A 20862-nucleotide genomic window follows, 5' to 3' on the forward strand; every position below is an offset into this window, starting at 1 on the left:
CGTTCAAAACTTTGGTAAAATCGTTCAATCGTTCATCTGACAAATCTGACAAGTCTGACAAATCTGACCGTGTGTACGCTCCATTATGGAGCGTACACACGGTCAGATTTGTCAGACTTGTCAGATGAACGACTGAACGATTAAACGATTTGACCAAAGTTTTGAACGATTTGAACGATTGAACGATTTTTGACTGCATTAAAATGAATGGAATCGTCCAAGTCTGACTGCAAACCCATCAGATGTCAGATATCGTTATCTGACAAACGGGAACGCGCATCGTTGATCGTCCATCGTTCAGGCATGTCAGATATGAACGATTTTTCATCAGATATGAACGACTGAACGATTTTTAAATCGTTATCGTCCATATCTGAAGAAAAAATCTGATCGTGTGTATGCACCATTAGATGTAATGAACGATTTTTTAGAACTACAAAGATTTTTGCATATTCCCTTACTGAAAATCGTTGAGTTGACAAGTCTGACTGAACTACAAACTACAAACGTGAACGCGCATGAACGAAAATTGTTCATCGTTTGACTCAGAAAGTGAACGATTTTTTTTAAAAGATATCGTTTAACGATAATCGTTCAAAAAATCGTTGTGTGTGTATGCACCTTCAGTATTTCTGGTGCCTTGGGAGAGATGCATCAAACCTTCTAAAGAGTGGACCAGTGGAGACAATGCCCATAGCAATAAATTCAGATGAAGAGGTTGAGGCTATTGTTCTTCCTGAAGCATTCCCAAAATATTATAGTAACCACAGATGCATTGGCCAAAATAGAAAAACATTATTTTCTTAATTTTTCTCAGCATGCAAAACTAGAAAGGAGGAAATGCTGAAACATTCATGGGAATGACAAAGAATCTACTACTTCTTTTCACATGATCTTGTGGCAAGAGAAGAATCTTGGTACCTTGGCATTTTGACTAGTTGCCTCAATGTCCACTTTAGGGAGGCCAAACCTTTTTATCAGTAGCTGGAAAAACTTCCTTATTTAGGAGGATCATTTCCCCTGAAATTACTTGCGCTTGGTTTAGGTAATCTGGCACTAGATTCCGCTTTCCTGCGATGAGATACTGAAAGTGACTTTAGGTTTCTTTCTGTCCAGGATCAGTTTGTTTCCTTCATCATTGCTTTGTATCTGGTGTCACTTATGATTTATGAAGGCCACCAATTGCTATCTGAGAATATGCTTTCCCATCAACTGTAATGAAATTGGAAATTTCCATACTGCTCATTTCCTGTATGTTTTTGAAGTTTCTTCCCTTGACCTTGTCCCCTGTGCTATTTTTGAGATGAGCTGAACTCCCATTCCTGTAGCAATGGAGTCTGTTATGGATATTAACCATTCTGGATTTTTCAGAGACATCCCTAGTGGCTCTATTGTTAGTTTTTGCCTCAAGATCACTCAAGATCAGAGTTCTTGTGTTTTTTGATAACCTGATGTTCTATTGACAAAATTACTGTTTTATTAATGGTATTTATTATTATTATTATTATTACTCCAAGATCTGTTATCTGTTGTAAATAAACTAGTAGATTTTTAAAATTTATTCACAATCCAGCAATGTTTCTGCAGAAGAACTATCACTTGTGATGTTCTGGCTTTTACTATTTGTTCTGACCTTCCAAACACCATGTTGTCCATACATGACCACAACTTGGTACCCAATCTCCTTAATGACATTATTAACTTCATTAGTACTTTTATGAAGGTTGAGAGGTCAGGCCAAAGGGCAGACAACTGAATTGGACGTGTTTGTCTCAGGACCCAGTACTTTAGAAATTTTCTGCATTGAACAGGTAAATATACAAAAAAAAGTATTCTGAAGGTGTATAAACAGGAGAAAATCCCCTATGTTCAGTATGACATTGACAAACCTTGTGTCTCTCATGTTCAAAACGATGCAATAGGCTCATGAAGGGGTTCTTGATATGGCATAGTTTGGAATAAAAGCCTTTGCCTTTCTGATCTAAGGGAATGGAGGCAAAAGCCTTGGCTGTAATTAAGCTTTATAAACGGTCTTGCAGAGCTTCTAGTTATGCTGAATGTGCTGGAGTTCTGGACTTTACAAATACATTACTTCTTGGGTACTGGTGATTTTTTTTTTTCCATACAGCAATTCTTTATCATCTCTAGAGCAGACTGATTTTTGGTGGCATGTATCCATTTCTGTATACTGCAAACTTCTGCCCCCTACTGATGTTAGAGAGGGCTTATTTTCTAAAAAACAACAACAACAAAAAAACAAAAAAAACAGTCATTGTGGGTCTCTCAGATTCTGCATCTCATCATTGATCTTGAAGACGCGAAAGGACTGTCCGGAGATGGAAGGAAAATTCTCCCTGTTGTGTGGTCTTCCAGGCTTACACATTTTGCATTTATAAACTGACATGAAGAGGAGAGTTTCAGAAAATCTCTTCTGTCCTTTAGGCAAACAATCACATTTTTCTCCAGAAGAGTTTTGTATGATGGTGTCTAATTTCTCTCCGAATATGAAAGGATCTTCATATGAAAGATTAGTCAAACTAATCTTGACCTGTGTGCCTACTGTCCAGTCATGTAACTAAAGGGCTCTTCTAGCCACTACAGATGATGCCATCCTTTTGGTTGAGGAAGCAATGGCATCCAAAGCTTCTCTTCTGCATAATTGCTATACTTTTTAGTAGGTAATGTCTGCTTATCTTGTCCTGGAACTGCATCTGAAGAGTTCCATAGTCTGAGGGCTCTGGAATCTAAGACAATAGCAATATTAGACATTAATGCATGCCTGGAAAATATATAAAGCCTATGACAAGGATTACTCCTTTTTCCTGTCTGTAGAATGTTGAGATATACAGTAGAGTAAATTATATTCAAAATAAAGTACTTTAACCAGAAAACAATGGAAATGGGATGGGGGGCCAACAACAAAACTATGAAGGTTTCTTTTTTAAAATCTGTATTAAAAAAATACTTTATTCACATCAATTTTGTAATGTCACAAATGTATTGTCTCTAGGAACACATTGGAATTGAAATTACAAACAAGGTGCTTTGTATTAATTTACTGCAAAATGTGTACAATATATTTGCACTACAAATTAAAAATGAACAGAGTTTTCATTGGCATTAAAGTGGACCAGTCGTCTACACACAGCGGAGGCAGCCAATAGAGAGGAGGACCCAAGCCTATCCTTTCAAAAGTTTTTAATGAATAGCTGCCTCCACTGTGTATCAGAGACAGTTACATTGGTTTGGAAACACGCGCACATTATATATTATATATATATATATATCTACACACACATATAAAAATGAAACAACTTGGCAACAAGAAATACACATACCTGAATATCAAAAATATGATCTGATTTTCATTTTAGTTTACACTGAAATATACATACGGCCTACATGAGTATTAAAACAACATGTTAAACGTCTACAGTAAGATGCATCTCCAACATCAACATGAATGCCCTGCTAAAAATTACCCAGTTTGCACACAGTGGACCATTCCAGAAAGAAGGTTAAATGCTTTATTGCAAGAGTGTCTGGGTTGCAGACATTGAAATACTGTTCCTCTGCAAGCAATAGTCCTGCTTTTGTCAGACACTAGCATATGACGATCACCATTCCGGGATGTAGTCATGTGGCAGTCACAATCCTGACAGCGGAATGCTGGCTAGGGATTTATTATAGGCGTCGAAATACTGACGACTATCATAATCCCAAAGCCGAAACGCAGAGGACGCAATCCCGAACGAAGGTAAGTCTAGGGCACCCGTAGCAGCGGGGAGGGTAGGGGGTTAGGATTAGGGAGTCTAGCGAGGTTAGGTTTGGGGGGGATTTAAGATTAGGGCTAGGCACCCCTAGGGGGCAGGGTTGGGGTTAGACACCCTTGGGGACAGGTTAGTGTTAGGTTTAAGGAGCGGTAAGGGGGAGTTAGGGTTAGACACCCCTGAGGGTAGGTTAGGCACTAAGGGGGGAAGTTATGGTTAGGCACCACTAAGGGAGGGTTTGGGGGCGCAGGAGAGGTTAGGGTACTTACCTGCCCCTGACGGGATCTTGATCCTGTCGGGCATCCGCTGTTGGTATTTGAACCGGCAGCTAAACAGCCGCCTGCATTTCAATCCCATTCCCACCATTCCAAAGTTTATTCCAACTATGTTCATGCACATATTCAGCTCCTATTGTGTGTTCCAAGCTCAAAAATAATTATATTTATTTATATTAATAGACTTAAAATACAAGTTGGTCTTAGAAATGATAAACCTGTATAACTGACAAATATAAATGAGTTTTCTACAAACATTTTAAAGGGCTTAAACAAATGGGTTGAATGGAAAAAATAAAAAACCTGACTGCAACAAAATACTTGTCATTACAATTAAATCTCGTCATAACATTTCAATTCTCTTTCATATAAGAGCAACTTGTATCGAAAATTTCATTCAACTGGAAAAGTAGTACATAAAACAGGCTGGTGTTGTACACCATTCCACCACAAGACAGTGGTAGTCAAATGTTTTTTTATTTAAATGACTGGATATGTTTTTGTAAATTTATTCCAAATACACAAAAACAACTTCTCTTTATTCCTTGTAATCAAGGAATAAAGTAATTTTGCCACAGTAATTTTTTTTTTAAAAAGTATTTATTTTATTTGAAATTGCAAATAAAACATCTCAAAATGTAAAAAGGATATTTCAAGGAAATGTAATGAAGAGTGATGTAAAACCGCAGATTTTTTTACCACATGATTTAAAGCAGTGACTTTTTTCTTAAAAATAAAATTTGCCATTTTGAGTTGGAAAAAATATACTGTATATCTCCCAAAATGCCAAGTTTTGCCTTAAAAAAAAAATCACTGCTTTGAATCCTGTGGCAAACATTGCTCTTCATTACATTTCCCACTTCATGTCCAACGTTTCTAAATGTGGAAACCAGTGCTAATGAACAGTATAAAACCGGAAACTGAATACCCTGGAGATATTGATCAGAAATAAAACAGTGACCATCATTTGCACAATTCAGCGAGATTTCACACATCGACATTATGCTAGATTTTTAGACCATGTGTACAAAAAAAGAAAAAATATATATTAAAAAATGTGAAAAAAAATTATAAAAAATAATTAGTCCGCTGTGTACAAGGAAGTATGTTTTAACTTGTAGTAAAAAGTGTTTTGTCAATTTACAAAAAAATCCTGATAAAACATATGTTCCCTTGCACGAAGAGGAAGAAAAATAAACCACTCTCAGTTCAGTAAACAGCTTAACATTTCTGACAGGATATCGCTCATACAGTACATACCTATCAAAAGACAAGAGTTATACATCTTGGCTAAAACTACTCATCACAGGGATAGGAATTTACATATACACAAAATGGAAGGCAGCTATTTTATTGGCTTAACCAACATATACAAGAAGCCAGACAGCCTATCAAATTACTAGAAACTAGTGACATCACCGAGTCATTGATTCAGCCCACAAACTGGTAGTCTCCTCTATATATAGACGAGATATCCACATAAAGGGGCTGTTGTAGAGCTGAACGTCAGTCGTCCGTAATCACATGTGCGCAGAACTAAATATGTATTTTCATCAGTATGCACAGTCCCTTTTCGAGCGGACAACCCCAATGTGTAAACATGGTTTAATGCCAGTCGTCGTCATCATCAGAGCACATTTGCATTAGCCTTATCCTTGGTGCAAAAGAGAAGTCTGAAAACAGGCGTATATACACTTATGGCCAACTCCATATATCTCGCAATTAAGTCTACATGCGAAAGTCCCGTTACAGCCCAGTTACACTCCTTTAGTTTCAAGTGAGGATGCGACTGATATATGTATGACTGCACTGCTTCTACTTGTATACGTTTGGTTTCCGGGGAGAATGTACAGCGCGAAAACACTTAACATATGATCCGCAAATGGACGTACATTGAACTCTGCATCAGCCCCTAAATGTTAAAATTAATAGACTGGTTGTCTTAACATTCAAAGCATAGGCAAGAACACATTTTATAACCTGTACTCTCTCTCAAACGTTGCGTGGGAAAAGGTCCAGGCGCCTCAACGCCAGCTACAGGGATCAATCATACTATATTATATATAGCACAAATGTGCTCAAAATTAAATTGTTCTCTAACATAGAGATTTCCTTTAAGCAAACATCTTTCTTTTATGCAGACCGTCACAGTGGTTAAAAATGCTTGGAAGAAGAAACAACTCACTAGAGTCCAAGTAGCACTGGTACAGTATAATAATGCAGTGTGCCACCTATATAGAGGCTGGATTTGGTAAAAACAGCTGTGCTAACAAGAGAATGGAGACACATATAAGACACAGTACATATCTAATTTCAATGCTAACAGATTATTCTGGTTGTGGACACAGTACACACCATATACACAGTATTCATCTAAATACCAGAACTCACCTACTGCATTTCAGGCATTATCAATGGATAGACAGATAGAAAAGCTGGATGGCATCTGTGCTAAATGCTTATAGCAGACATCTTACAAATAAATACAAAAACATCTATAAACTAATACAGGCATTTATACTGCAGCACAGAATAGATATAGTACTCTAGAAGTGTCATGAAACCCATTTCATTTTGCTTATGTTAGGTAGCAATATTAATCAGCGCGACAGCGAAGGGCACCACTGTATTGTGAAAAAATAAAATAGCAATCTCTTGTTGTAATGATCAGGGCTGGTACTGCCACTAGGCAAATCTCGGGGTTGTCTAGGGTACCATTGGTTAGGGGTGCATCACACACTGAATAAGTTACGCAAGATCACTCATCCATTGATATTGATGCCACTCAGAGCCAGCAGTTTCTTACCTGTGAAGCTGCTGGCTGCTGCTGCTCCTCTATATCTGTGATGTCAAAGCTAAGCGGCACACTCTCAATCTGAGGAGCCAAGGTGGTTGCTCAAACCTGCCAAGGTAAGAAGCCACAGAGATGGTGGTGCAATGTCTAAGGAGGGGGGTTGCCGCTACCAAGGAGGTGCGGGGTGATAAAGGCTCGGGCTTGTACAGGCCCTGGTATTGATTCTATACACACAGGGGACACAGCCATTTTGTGGGCAGAATATAAATTCATAGGAATATAGCTAATCAATTCATTGAAAACCAGTGTAGCCATTTTGCATACTGAACAAAGTAAGAGTCATGGGAGTGTAGCTTCTTGATTTACTAGGAATGCTCCTAGTGAACGGCTGGGCTTCACTCTCAGGAATACTGGGTCAGCCCATAAAATGGCTGTCTGTGAAGGTAATGAATAAACTTTAATAGTTTTGCAACAAACAATAAATAAAACAATCCCGATACCAGATCAGGATAAATTTAGGCACGTCTTTAACAAAAGAAAAATAAGTATGCATTTTTTTTTTTTTTTTTTAGGTGGGGGAGGGATGAGATTACACGGAAGATATAGAAATGTGCACTTTATAAAGTGCAACAAATAAATAATCTTAAAAACATAAAAAATACAAAAACTTAAAATCACTAGTTCCACATATCACACCTTTATGTTATAAAAATAGACCCTGTGTATATTTATTGCCTTACTTGCCTACTATTCCGAAGTTTTACAATTGATGTTACTTGGCTGTTTTAAGATCTTTGTTCTAGAACAGGCATATTTAGTGCTGCCTTAATCCCACAGTCGTCTTGTCCTGTGATACCATATTGCTTACTAGGGTATTTTGAAGACACCAGCATTGGTTATAAATAATAAGTCCTGCAATAACATATTCAATGCCGGAGTGATTTCTACGCACATTACAAAGGCACTAGAGGGTTAAAATGTGCTTCATTGGGTGGGGTGGGGGGCATCCTGTAAAAGTATAATTGTAGATGAGATAAACTGGGCAAGAAGGGCATCCATGTCACGTTAAATTGTCTAGGCCCCTAACTTCTTTCCATCCTTTTGGGTGTGAAACACTAAGACATTTAGAAATCGGTTCCTATTAAATGTTGCTATTCAAAATGCATAAAGAGACTGAATTTCACATTCAAATACATTTTCAGTGACAAAAACATGGGACTAGCAGACTGCAACATATTACAGCCTTATTGGAAGTGAGTTTTCATTGTGCAACTATGCAAAGATCAGACACATATACTAAAGTATGTACTATTTGCCAAAATTGTCGAACCACTCCACACTAGAGGTGTGCTTGCCCATCTTTCATTTAATAATCTATAATGGTCATTCAGTATCTCATCCACTGCAGCTGTGAAGAACAGAATGGACACTTGACTCTTCATGGAGCCTTTCAAAAATGTAACAAAGATTAGCAGTTTCCCGGATAACTGTATCAAGTTGCTGTAGGTAGAAGCTGCAGGACTGGAGCCTGTTGGGATTTCTACTACTGCTGCTTGGTCAAGCGACGGAAATGAGGTAAAACTTGGGCCTCGGGGAGGTAGAGCGCCAACTCCAGGGCCACCAGTACAGTAAGTTCAAATGCAACTAGGTCCCGTCTGTTAACCCGGAAACGTTCTTCAAGCTTCTGTAATGTGGGAACAATTAAATAAATTAATAATTTGCATGCATTTGTTAATTTTCCATTATTCTATATACATTAAAAAAAAAAAAAAAAACAACCACAAGTAACCCATAAAAAAAAACATTTTCTTGCCACACAAAAATCCTCCTACTATATAGTTAATGCCTATAAAGCATACAAACGGTGGCTGAAAGGAGCTTAGGATTACACTTTACAGCAGAGCTGGTACGAAGCAAACACGAGACTGGAAAGCGGGTGATACTATGGTATGACCCTGTCCAAAGACGCAGCTACTGTGCAATAGTGTACAACTCTGAATCAGGACCTTGATTAGTATCTCAGTCAATTTGATTTAACCATCTGGACTCAAGCATAGATATCCTTAAAGCCTGGACTGTAATGGCAGAGTTTGGGACCCTCTGGCTTAAACAATAACATAACTCATGTGAAAGTTGAGGTGTCAATTTCTATAGAAAACAATCGCTACATATTATAAAGTAAATGTTAAACTCCTATTAAATGTGAAGTGATCCATTGAAAGTAAAGGCGAGTGCACACTAGACGATATTTTACATGATTCGCCCGATTTCGACACATCGGAATGACAAATCTTGTAAAATATGTCCAAATCGTGAGTGTCCACTCGCTATCACGATGCTCGTACCCGTGGGTCGTACATCGCATCTTCAGATCTTGCCTAGTGCAGGCAAGATTTGCCAATCTCGTACACGATTTTATACAGATCGATCTTTTGTCAGATTGAACACTTTTCAGCACCATATCGTGTCCTGGATAGCCTGGGAGCTGCTGGGAAGAGTTCAAGGGAAATTACTCACGATATATCGCATCATGAGCACATCGTGTAGTGGTTCCCAAACGCAGTCCTCCAGGCTCCCCGACAGTTCAGGTTTTAGAGATATCCATTGTTGAACACAGGTGCTTAAATCAAATTGACTGAGATACTAATTAAGTTACTTGTGTTCAACTATGGGTATCTCTAAAACCTTCACTGTTGTGGAGCCTTGAAGACAGTGTTTGGGACCTCTGGTCTAGTGTGTAGGTACCTTAACTCACATCGGGTCTAAGGTGGCATATGTTATTGTATTGGAGAAAATACCAAGCATACGACACTTCACAGTGCTAAAGTATAGACAAGGTATATGTGATGAATTGCAGTCAATAGGACTTTTGGCAAACTGGAAGAACTCCATGCATTAGCCATGATAAGGTAACTACCTTACAAACTTAAAAACAGCAACAATCATTATTTTCAGTGTAAAATTAGCAATTAAACCAGTTGTATAAACTGTTGTATTATATTCTGGCAGCTACTTCAACCACAATGCTGTACCCTACCAGGCCTTCAGTGTGTAATCCTCTTGTAATAACTTGTAATGGCTGCATTTATCCAAATAGAAAATAGTCCTAATATTCAAGGTTTGTCTTGTGGAAGGCATCTTATAAAGTGAAGATGGAAAATGTATCTAAACACTTACATCTAATAGATGTTTCAGCTCTGGCTTCTTGAAGTCGCTGCTGATTTTAGCTGCCAGTAGTACGCAGACTCCAGCACACTGCTTGCGGTTATGCTTGTTCACTTTTCCCTGTAGTATTAGCTTTTCAAAATAAACATAGGACATAGCCACAGTGACTGGTTCCATGTTGCACTCCTGGGCCACGTTTCTCATTTCCCGTTTTAAGCTGCAAGAAGGAGACATTGTAAAAGAGAAGATATAATAAGAGTTATCGTAGACTTACCTTTTTTAACTCTATTTCTTCGAAGTCCATAGGGTCCACAGGGATACCATGGGGAAAATGTGGTTGGAGTGATCCAGGCACTAAACAGTTAAGCTTTCAGCTCCCAGGATACCTCAGGTCCTCCTCCAAATATAACCTGCCCCCTGGCCACAGACATTCAGTTTTGTAAACAAGCCCAAGGCAGGAGAAGGAAAGAGGAGAAGGAAGAACCATGTACAACAGAAACACACTCACACAAGATGAGGGAATCCGTGACAGAAAGTAAAAATTACCCAATGCAGCCAGGTGAGTCAGGGTGGGTGCCCTGTGGACTTTGAAGAATAAGAGTTAACAAAGGTAAGTCTACCATAAGTCATTATTTTTTTCTTCAGGGTCCATAGAGATCCACAAGGATACCATGGGGATGTTCTAAAGCAGTTCCCCTAAGGTTGGGGACGCTCCTGAGCAGAAAGGAGAACCCACAGCCCAAAGGAAGCATCCTGAGAGGCAAAAGTGTCAAAGGAGTAGAACCTAATAAAAAGTGTGGGCAGAAGACCACGTGGCTGCCTTGCACAATTGTTCAGCAGAGGCACCACGAGGAAACACCCACAATGGTCCCACAGACCGAGTAGAATAGTCATATGCAACCATCAAGCCAGAGTTTGTTTATTAGCTGGCCAGCTTCTTTTGTGAAAACCATACAACACAAAAAGAGTATCTGATTTTCTATAAGAATTTGTCCAATCCACATAGATACGGAGAGCAAGAACCACACCCGGGGAGGCTTCACCTACAGAAAGGACTGAAGACTGAAAAGCTGGAACTACAATCTCTTCATTGACATGAAAACGGGACACTACCTTAGGAAGCTAACCCGTCCAAGTACGGAGAACAGCTCTATCCTGGTGAAAACCCAAAAAGGGGGAGCGACGAGAGCGCTGCCAAATCAGAGACTCTGCGTACAGAAGAAATGTCGAGGAGAAAAAGTGTCTTCGCTGTCAACCACTTCAAATCCACTGAGTCCAGGAGGTTCAAATGGGGGCAGCTTGTAACCCCTTGAGAACTAAAGACAAATCCCACGGTGCCACCGGTGGGACAAAGGGTGGCTGCACTCAGAGAACACCCTGAAAAAAAACTTCTAACATCCGGCAGAGAAGCAATCTTTTGCTGGAACTAAACTGACAGCACAGAAACCTGTACTCTAAGAGTGGCCAGGCGGAGACCGAGGTCTAACCCAGCCTGGAGAAAAGTACAAGGGAAACCCTAAAAACCTTAGGGTCATACTTTCTGTGGGAACACCATTGACCAAAAGAATAGCAAACTCTGTAATAGATGGCTTTCGTGCCCTAAGTATTGTTTGAATCTCAGAGCTGGAGAAACCTTTGGCTATTAAGATGGAAGACTCAAGAGCCACATCGTCAAAGAGACGAGGTAGGACCGGATGCCGACAGGGACCCTGCGCTAACAGATCCAGCCATAGAGGAAGAGGAAATGGAGGCCATGAGGTCCACGTCTGGTAGGCCCCCATTTGTTTACCAGAAGTTGAAAAACCCCAGAACGGAGAGCCCACTCTCCAGCATGTATGTCCTGATGACAAAAAAAGTCTGCTTCCCAGTTGAGGACTCCAGGGATGAATATTGCCGAGATATCCAGAAGATGATGTTCTGCCCAGATCAAAATGTTTGCCACATCCCTCATGGCTGCATGACACTGCGTGCCCCCCTGATGATTAAAATAAGCTATTGTGGTCACGTTGTCGGATGGGATCTGGACCGGCCTGCCTTGGAGTAAGTCCTGTGCCAGGATAAGCGCTTTTGTATAAGCTCCAGAATGTTTATGGGCAGGTGACTTTCCCGATTTGTCCATCTTCCCTGAAAGGTAAGATGACCGGTCACTGCTGGACAAATCGCACCCAATTTGGAATCCAGAATGGATGACCCTTGTCCAGATGAGCCTTTTTGTAGCCACCACAAGAGAGAGAGCCGGACCTCAGGAGTGAGGAGCACCCAATTTGGAACCCAGAATGGATGACCCATGTCCAGATGAGCCTTTTTGTAGCCACCAAAAGAGAGAGAGCCGAACCTCCGGAGTGAGAAGGATCCTCTGGGACCGTATTAGATGATACTGCCCGTTCCACCGGGAGAGAATCAATTGTTGAAGGGCCTGGAGTGAAACTGAGCATATTCCACCACTGACCCAAAGACCTGCATAGCGGATAGATTGGATACCCTTCGCTTGCATAGCAATTTGTATACTTGCAATATTTGGGCCGAAATCTTGTCCTCTGACAGAAATAACCCTTGGTGCCTGAGAATCCAGAAGTGCCCCCAGATGTACCATCTGCTGTATTGGAGAAAGAGAGGATTTCTTGTAACTGATGATCCAGCCTTGCGTCTGTAGGCAGGCAATGGTCAGTTCGAGATGGTGTTGTAGAACAGCTGGAGACTGTGCCAATATCAGAAGGTCATCCAGGTATGGGAGTATTCCGATTCCCTGATGCCTGAGGTAGACAATCATAACCAACATTATTTTGGTGAAGACCTGAGGGGCTGTTGATAGACCAAAGGGCAGTGCCTGAAATTGGTAATGTTGTTGTAGGACAACAAACCATAGAAATTGTTGGTGGGATGGTGTAACAGGCACACACAGATACGCATCCTTAATGTCCAGGGAAGCCATAAAATCCCCAGGTTCCATCGCCAAAATAATGGACCGAAGAGTCTCCATTCGGAACTTGGGTACATGGATAAACTTGTTGAGGGTTTTCAGATTTAGAATAGGACGATGAGACCCATTTGGTTTCTGAACCAGAAATAGATTGGGAGTAATAACCCTTTCCTTGTTGAACCACAGGAACCGGGATCATCACTCCTGCCCGCAGCAGGGAGTAAATGGACTCCTGGAGGGCCAAGGCCTTGATAGAATCTGATGGGGGAGTTGTACAAAAAAACTTCTGGGGAGGATGCCTCCGGAAAGTGAGAGCATACCCAGGTGCCGGTTTTTGTTTGATGCCAGTAGTTCGCAAATTGAAGAACCCACCTTGGGATCCCCCAGGAGGAGGCCCGCCCCATCAGGCACAGGGTTTGTCATCCGGCTTAGAGGCTGGACGTGTGACCGTCCAGAACCTCTTAGTTTGCTGCTTAGTGGTCCTGTGAGAACTAGACTGTCTGGAGGACTGAAAAGAAGATTGCCTAGACTTTGATGTAGCGGTTGATGGCAGACCGCCAGTTTTTGAGGCTGCCAGAGTAGTCATAGCGGACAAACAAGGAGCCATACTTCCTAAAAGAATTGGTACGGTCAACATAAATCCTTAGAGCCCATACCACATCCAAAGTAGCCTCACCAACCGAGAGGTCTGTAGAATTAAAGGCCGGCACTATGATTTCCTCGTTAATGTGGAAACTAGATACCACCTTCGGGAGGAATCTAGGCCTCCCTGTCCCTATGAAAAATGAGAAAGGGAGGCTGACATGAGAGAGCCCCCAATTCTGAAACCCTTGTGGCCGAAGCAATGACCAGAAGAAATACAGTCTTAGCTGTAAGCCAATTCAAATCCACTGAGCCCAGTGGTTCAAATGTCGGTCCTTGGAGAGCCCTCAGGACCACAGCCAGATCCCAAGGAGCCACTGGTGGAAAAAAGGAAGGCTGAATACAAATACACCTTGCAGAAAGGTGCGGACATCAGGAAGAGTAGCAATCCTACGCTGAACTCACACTGACGGGGCAGAAACCTGCACCTTCAGAGAAGCAAGGTGAAGACCGTGATCTAAGCCCGCCTGTAGGAAAGCCAACACCCTGGATATCCGAAACACCTGAGGATCATAGCCTCTAGGGTGACACCATTCAAAGAAAGTATGCCATACTCGATAGTAAATTCTTGCAAACGCAGGCTTCTGAGCTCTGAGCATGGTGTTAACTAGAGTTGGAAAAACCCCTGGACCTTAAGAGGGCTGTCTCAACAGCCACGCTGTCAAAGACAGACGACCCAGATCCGGGTAATGGCAAGGACCCTGTGACAACAGGGCCTGACGTAGAGGCAACAGCATCGGAGTGTCTACGGAGAGACTCCGAAGATCTGAGTACCAGTGACGTCTGGGCCACGCCAGAGCTATCAACAGTAGTGTGCCGCCTTCTTGCTTGAATTTTCGAACCACTCGAGAAAGAAGGGAGAACGGAGGGAAGAGGTATGCAAATTGGAAGGTCCATCTGACTGACAGAGCGTCCACCAGAAGAGCCTCCGTGTCTCTTGTTCTTGACCCATACACAGGCAGCTTGTAGTTGTGTCGGGAGGCCATGAGGTCTATCTCTGGAAGGTCCCACTTGTCCACCAGGAGTTGAAACACCTCCTGGTGAAGAGACCATTCTCCTGGATGCACATATCTTGACAGCTGAGAAAGTCTGCTTCCCAGTTGAGGACTCCCGGGATGAACACCGCCGAGATGGCAGGGAGATTGCCCTCCGCCCAAGTCAAGATGCGGGACACCTCTGTCAGCGCTGCCTGACTTCGGGTTCCTCCTTGGCGGTTTATGTAAGCCACCGTGGTGGCGTTGTCTGACTGTACCTGCACAGGTTTTCCATGGATAACATGTTTTGCTTGCTGGAGAGCATTGAATACCGCGCAAAGTTCCAAGATGTTTATTGGAAGCGCAGATTCTGCCAGGGCCACCTGCCCTGGAACAAGTGTGGACCCATCACTGCTCCCCAGCCTCGTAGACTGGCGTCCGTCGTCAGAAGGACCCGGTTTGCCACCCAAAAGGTGCGTCCCCTGTTCGGGTGAGTCGTCCGCAACCACCAGGCCAGAGACAGTACCTCCGGAGAAAGCACCATGGTCTGTGTCTTTATCCGATGGGGCAACCCATTCCATCTGGAGAGGATCAACTGCTGCAGAGGTCTGGAGTGAAACTGGGCATATTCCACCATGTCGAACAGTGACACCATGGAGCCCAGTAACCTCATCGCTGAGTGAATAGACACTCGGCGGCTCTGAAGGCAACTGCGTACCCTTGCCTGTAATGCAGAGATCTTTTCCTCCATCACAAAGATCCTCTGTTGTTGAGAGTCCAACAGGGCCCCGAGATGGAGCATCCTCTGCGAGGGAACCAGGGTGGATTTCTTCCAGTTTATTAACTATCCATGATTCTGCAACACTGAGATGGTCAGTTGCAGATGGAGCTGTAGGACCTCTGGAGACCCTGCTAATAACAGAAGGTCGTCCAGATAAGGCAACAAGCGGACCCCCTGCATCCGCAGGTGGGCTGCTATTACCGCCATGACTTTGGTAAAGACTCGAGGCGCTGTCGCCAGACCAAAGGGCAGTGCCTGGAACTGAAGATGTTGATCGAGTACTGCAAACCTGAGGAATTGCTGGTGCGTTATGATAATGAGGATATGCAGGTAGGCGTCCTGAATGTCCAACGACACCATGAAATCCCCAGGCTCCATCGCCAGTATAATGAAACGCAGGGTCTCCATCCTGAACCGAGGAACCCTCAAGGACTTGTTGAGGGATTTGAGGTTGAGGATGGGTCGGTAAGATCCATTGGGTTTCTGCACCAGAAAAAGATTGGAATAGGAACCCATGCCCCTCTGGGAGAATGGAACAGGCAATATAACACCAGCTGGAGCATAAGGAGGCCCGTCCTGTCAGGCAGAAGGCTTTTCGTTCGACTTGGGGGCAGGGCGTCTTGTACTCCAAGCCTGTTTCTTTGGCTTGGCAAACTTCTTGGCCCCGGACTGTCTTGGAAAAGACTGCACTTTGGACTTACCCTGGGCCCTATAGGCCGAAAGGACGAAGTACCAGACCCTGATGGGACTGTAGCCGATGGCAGACACGCAGACTTAGCAGCTGCCAGAGTGGCCACAATTTTGTCCAGATCAGGGCCAAACAGGACCTGTCCGCATCCGCCATCCAAGAGCGCAACCATAGGGTGCGGCTACTGCTGCTGAGGAGATTCTGGAAGTGAGGAGACCCAAGCCGCAGCCATAACTGGTCGAGTAACAGCTCCAGACAATGAAAACACTGATTTAAGACATGTTTCACGTTTTCTATCTGTAGGATGTTTAAGGGAAGATGCTGACGGTATAGGTAATGTAGCATTCCTGACTAAATGTGTCACATGAGCATCCATACTAGGAGGGACTTCCCACTTAGTGCATTCAGTAGGTGGGAAAGGATACAAAGATGCTAATCTTTTCATAACATGGAACCGTTTATCTGGGTTACTCCATGCTTCCATAAGTTCAGTAAACTGCTCAGACTTCGCAAACTCAGCTTTTACCACCTTCTGGTGTTTAAACACTGGAGCCTTAGGTCTAGGAGCTGGCTCATCATCCTGTATATTTAGGATTGAATTGACCGCCCTCACCAAAGAAGGGACATCCACTGTAGAAGGATGGTCCTCCTCTCCTGAGATAGACCCTTGAGAAGAATCCGGCATATCATCCCATTCCTCCTATGATGCGTCTGAATCTACATTCTGAGCAGACCGATAAAATTATATCGTCCGCTTAGGCGCTTTAGTGACTACCAGTCTGTTCGTCTGCAGCATTTGTCGAAATGCAGCAGCTGACTGAGCCGTATTCTGACTTGAGTGGGCATAAACATCCATCCAGGAAGGATGTACAGGAGGAACGGCTGTGGGAGGCAGCGTGGGAGTAGCCAAACGGTCCACAAGATGTGTCATAACTTGAGACAAGGAGGACACCCAAAATGGCTTCTGTACAGGGGCTGGTAAACTGGACTGGTAAGGTGGTTCTTTATAACAAACAGCCACAAACCATCCTGTATAAAGTCCTGAGGGGACAAGCCCGCCAAACAACTTTTATATGAAACCAGCACCAGGGCCTGAGTTTCCTGTTTACCCTTATTCTTTGACATAACAAATAAGTACAAATGTGACTGCAACACAAATAATAATAAATGTGAACTAAAATTTGAGGGTTGAGGAAAAGTAATACTGATCGTTATACCTGACAGTACAGAAATAAAACCAGTAACAACACAGCAGAGCTAGCAAAAAAAAGTCACATATAATGCATATATAATATACTTGCAATGGGCCACGAATCAATTACTCAAAGCACAAGGCTTGGTAGGATCTTGAGCACTGTATAACCTGGCCTCTGGGGAGAGATATACCGGGAGACTAGACCCAACCCACCAGAGACCAGCAGCTTCAGCACAACTACGATAGTGGCCGCTGTGCGTCTCATATACAGAGGAGGGTAGGAGGAGCAACCTTTAAGACGCCTATTGCTACTTTTTCGAAAGTAAAAATAAATAAATCAAACAATAAAAAAGCTTGGGACTGCATGAACAGTCCCCATGTTTAAACTGTGCATCTGAATCCTGCCCCACCAAACTCAAAAACTGAATGCCTGTGGCCGGGGTGTATATGGAGGAAGACCTGAGGCATCCTGGGAGATGAAAGCTTAACTGTTTGGTGCCTGGATCACTCCAACCACATTTTCCCCATGGTATCCCTGTGGACCCCTATGGACCCTGAAGGAGAAAAATAAAATGTCTGCTAAATAAAGTAATGGACTAGACTAGACTGCACTGCAGACATACTGTATTAGTGGCTGACTCAATTCTGAATGCCACATCATGGCAAGCATGATCAAAAAGGTTTCCCCTCGCACCACAGAGGTACACAGGAAACGCGTGATCTTGGGGCTATTGACTGATGTGTGCAGCCAAGCATCGCGGCAATGATAGATGGAACATCGCATTCAACTAAATTGACCCAATAGATGTAAGTGTGACAAAGGATTATATATCCAATATTTCGGCAATTGTCATTGAAACCCATAATAGAAGGCTGATCGATTAGATATCTTATCCATAAAAAGTTATAAATGGGTTCTACCAGTAGTTAGAAATGGATGTTTCACGTGCTAATGGTGAGCATGCATTCCAACATACTCGCTCACCAACCTCTAGAAGTGAAAATACACAAACTCTAGTGCACCTGTCACCTATACAGTGGACGTCACCATTTTAGGACAGAACCAGTATGTATGAGGATGTAGCCTAAACAATGTGTGACATCAGTAAAGCAATTTGATACAATAGGTCAGTGCAGATGTGTCCTCATACATCTAGCCTCAATAAGCCACACAGCACAATGTGCCTGACTTGAGTGAGCTGACAGATCCTGCTAGCGTCGGGTGTTTTTTTTTAACCGGAAATGCGTCTAAGTGGCAATGCGATGAGACTAGAACGCACTACCAGACCGTGCTGATTAATTTGATATGCGGCACATATATCTGTGTATATGAACCACAACAGAACTGGGAATGAAAAAAAGCTGCGGCTGCTACTTTGTAGCACTTCATATTAAGATCAAGGGGTCTATTTACTAAGCAGTTTTAGGAGAAGTGAAAAGTGATAAGGTGCCAGCCAATCAGCTCCCAACTGTCATTTTTCAAACACAGCCTGTGAGATGGCAGTTAGGAGCTGATTGGCTGGCACGTTATCACTTTTCACTTCTCCTAACACTGCTTAGTAAATAGACCCCTTAGAGACAGTTGCACTTACATATACAGCACAATCTGCTGGTGTTTCCTAGTCGCATCGCATTTTGCGGACACAAAGAAGACGCCAAGTGCTAGCAGGGTCTCTCAGGACCTGGCGTGCCGAAAGGGTCTTTTTAACGCAACTCCATCAATGATGTATAAGGACACATCTGTATAATGGCTCATCTCACAGAATGGTTGCATCCACTATGTGTAGACAATTGATCCACCTTAAAACATATTAAATAACAAACAGCCATAAGAAATGAGAAAATGTGGTAAGTTAATGAAACTCATGGAAGCCCTGAAATTCTGCCAGGATAGGTTTGGTCCTATGTGATCTTTTATACACCTAGGCCTGCATGCAGTGTCCGCTCACCTTCTGATCTTGCTCAGGGTTAGCTTCACATAAGGAAATTTCTCCTTGAACATCTCATTCATGTCTTTTTTCAAATCAGATGGTTTCACATATTCAATGACTGTTGTCTGGAAAGTGATATATGCATTTATTAGCCACCGATTGTCATTTACAGATAGCTTGAGCTAAAAATAGTATAGTGAGTGTGTGATTACTCTCTTAATACACTATGCAACATGTAAGTGAGCTGCGTTCTTCACCCTCTAAACAATAATTACTGCAAAACCGCTAATGTGTAGTTCTTGGGTCCATCCCTATAAAAATTATTTCATGAAGACACATATTAGATAATAAAAATATTTTGCTGTATCCAACAATTAAGGGGAATGGACTTATACTTTTAGGTCCAGTTCAATTTGATTTTATTTCCTAGGAATGGTCTTTATAAGTGTACCTACGCCGAGTGTATTGGATACGGTGTTACCCAGTGATGATTATTATTAGTGCTGCACTGAACATTTCTCAGGATTTATGCATTTACTAGCACACAAATTGCTTGCCCAAGCTAGAACTTACAATACCATCCAGATTTGCCAATCGAACCTTAAATCATATAGTCTAATTACTCTGATATTAATAGCGCATCAACCAATATGTTTAAGAAAAAAAAAAATCAAACAATTACCATATATGAAGCGAAGATGAGGACTCGCTTGTGTTTTCCACAGGGCCACTGAGGGTCATCCAAAATATTGGGATTGTATTCAATGCTGTCTGCTTCAGAACCTACTTTAGGAAAGATTTCAAAATAATGAGTGTTGCCTGTGATCACACCAATAGTTAATGCACCCACTAGACACGCTCCCTCCCAACCAGTCACACCCCCCTTTTCGGGAGCTGGGGCACGCAGAAACTCCCCGACGACCCCCCCCCCGCGTGCGCCCTGCCGTTCTCGCAGCCTAGCGGGAACCCTAATAGTGAAGGTTATATAGTCACAGAGGTAATATTCAAGACTCCTGGACATAAGGGGCTCCTGAGGTAAAAGTGGAAAAACCTCTGCAGGCAGCCTCTTGTGCTACTTCCTAGCCTTCATTGTAAACAATGTACTATGATTGGATTTATTTCAGAAAGCAAAGAACACATTTTGAACTATGCAGCTACTAGCCAGGTGTGACCTAATTTTGGGCATCCATATTGACTGAGGACTTCTACAATACAAATGTGTACTGTGGCTTCAGTCACGCCAAACAGCCCCTCTCGGCGTCCAAGGTCCTAGGCGACACTGCCTGTCTTTCTCGTTCAAAGTGTCTTAGTAGCACAAACAAAACAACTGGGAGCGTCAGAACTACTTTGCTATATTACACTGATCAATTTGATGTGAGACATAAGTATATCTGTGTGCGAATGAATCAGATTCTGTATATGAAGGGCTACGATACACCGGCCACGTCTTTTTCTGACGCCAAGTTCTGTTGTGCTTCATCTGTGACTTTGTATGTGTTTAAAAACGAATTCCTGTGTGATTAAAGTCGCAGGCTAGCGTCTCTAGTACACTATGAGTGGTGTTTCACTGTGTTTGCGATGCGAATAAGATACAAAATTTAAAGAAACAGACGCAACATCTCTCAGAGCAGCTCAGTTGCACCAGACATCCTGCGCCCTATGGTGTTTTGACGCTATGTGACCGAGAACAACTGTATATAGAGCACTTGAACAATATTGGACTGTAT

At 42.5% G+C, this 20862-nt stretch overlaps 1 protein-coding gene across 3 annotated transcripts in view; it reads right to left on the reverse strand.

Moving 5' to 3' along the window:
* Positions 1 to 2996: 2996 nt before the first annotated feature.
* The window catches only part of CABLES2 (Cdk5 and Abl enzyme substrate 2), a 66639-nt gene continuing 48773 nt past the window's right edge, over positions 2997 to 20862 (reverse strand). For 2 of the 3 annotated variants that reach the window (XM_088442800.1, XM_088442798.1), the window contains 4 exons: positions 19818 to 19921; positions 19154 to 19260; positions 10017 to 10221; positions 2997 to 8523 (listed from right to left, as the gene is read on the reverse strand). In XM_088442800.1, coding sequence (XP_088298926.1) covers positions 8383 to 8523; positions 10017 to 10221; positions 19154 to 19260; positions 19818 to 19921 — 557 coding nt within the window. In that variant the 3' untranslated portion in view covers positions 2997 to 8382. The remainder of the gene's footprint in view (positions 8524 to 10016; positions 10222 to 19153; positions 19261 to 19817; positions 19922 to 20862) is intronic. The other variant, XM_088442799.1, reaches the window with a different exon arrangement.

Source organism: Taudactylus pleione, unplaced genomic scaffold (genome assembly GCF_031769625.1).
Source record: "Taudactylus pleione unplaced genomic scaffold, aTauple2 ptg000018l, whole genome shotgun sequence".
Taxonomy (NCBI): Eukaryota; Metazoa; Chordata; class Amphibia; order Anura; family Myobatrachidae; genus Taudactylus; species Taudactylus pleione.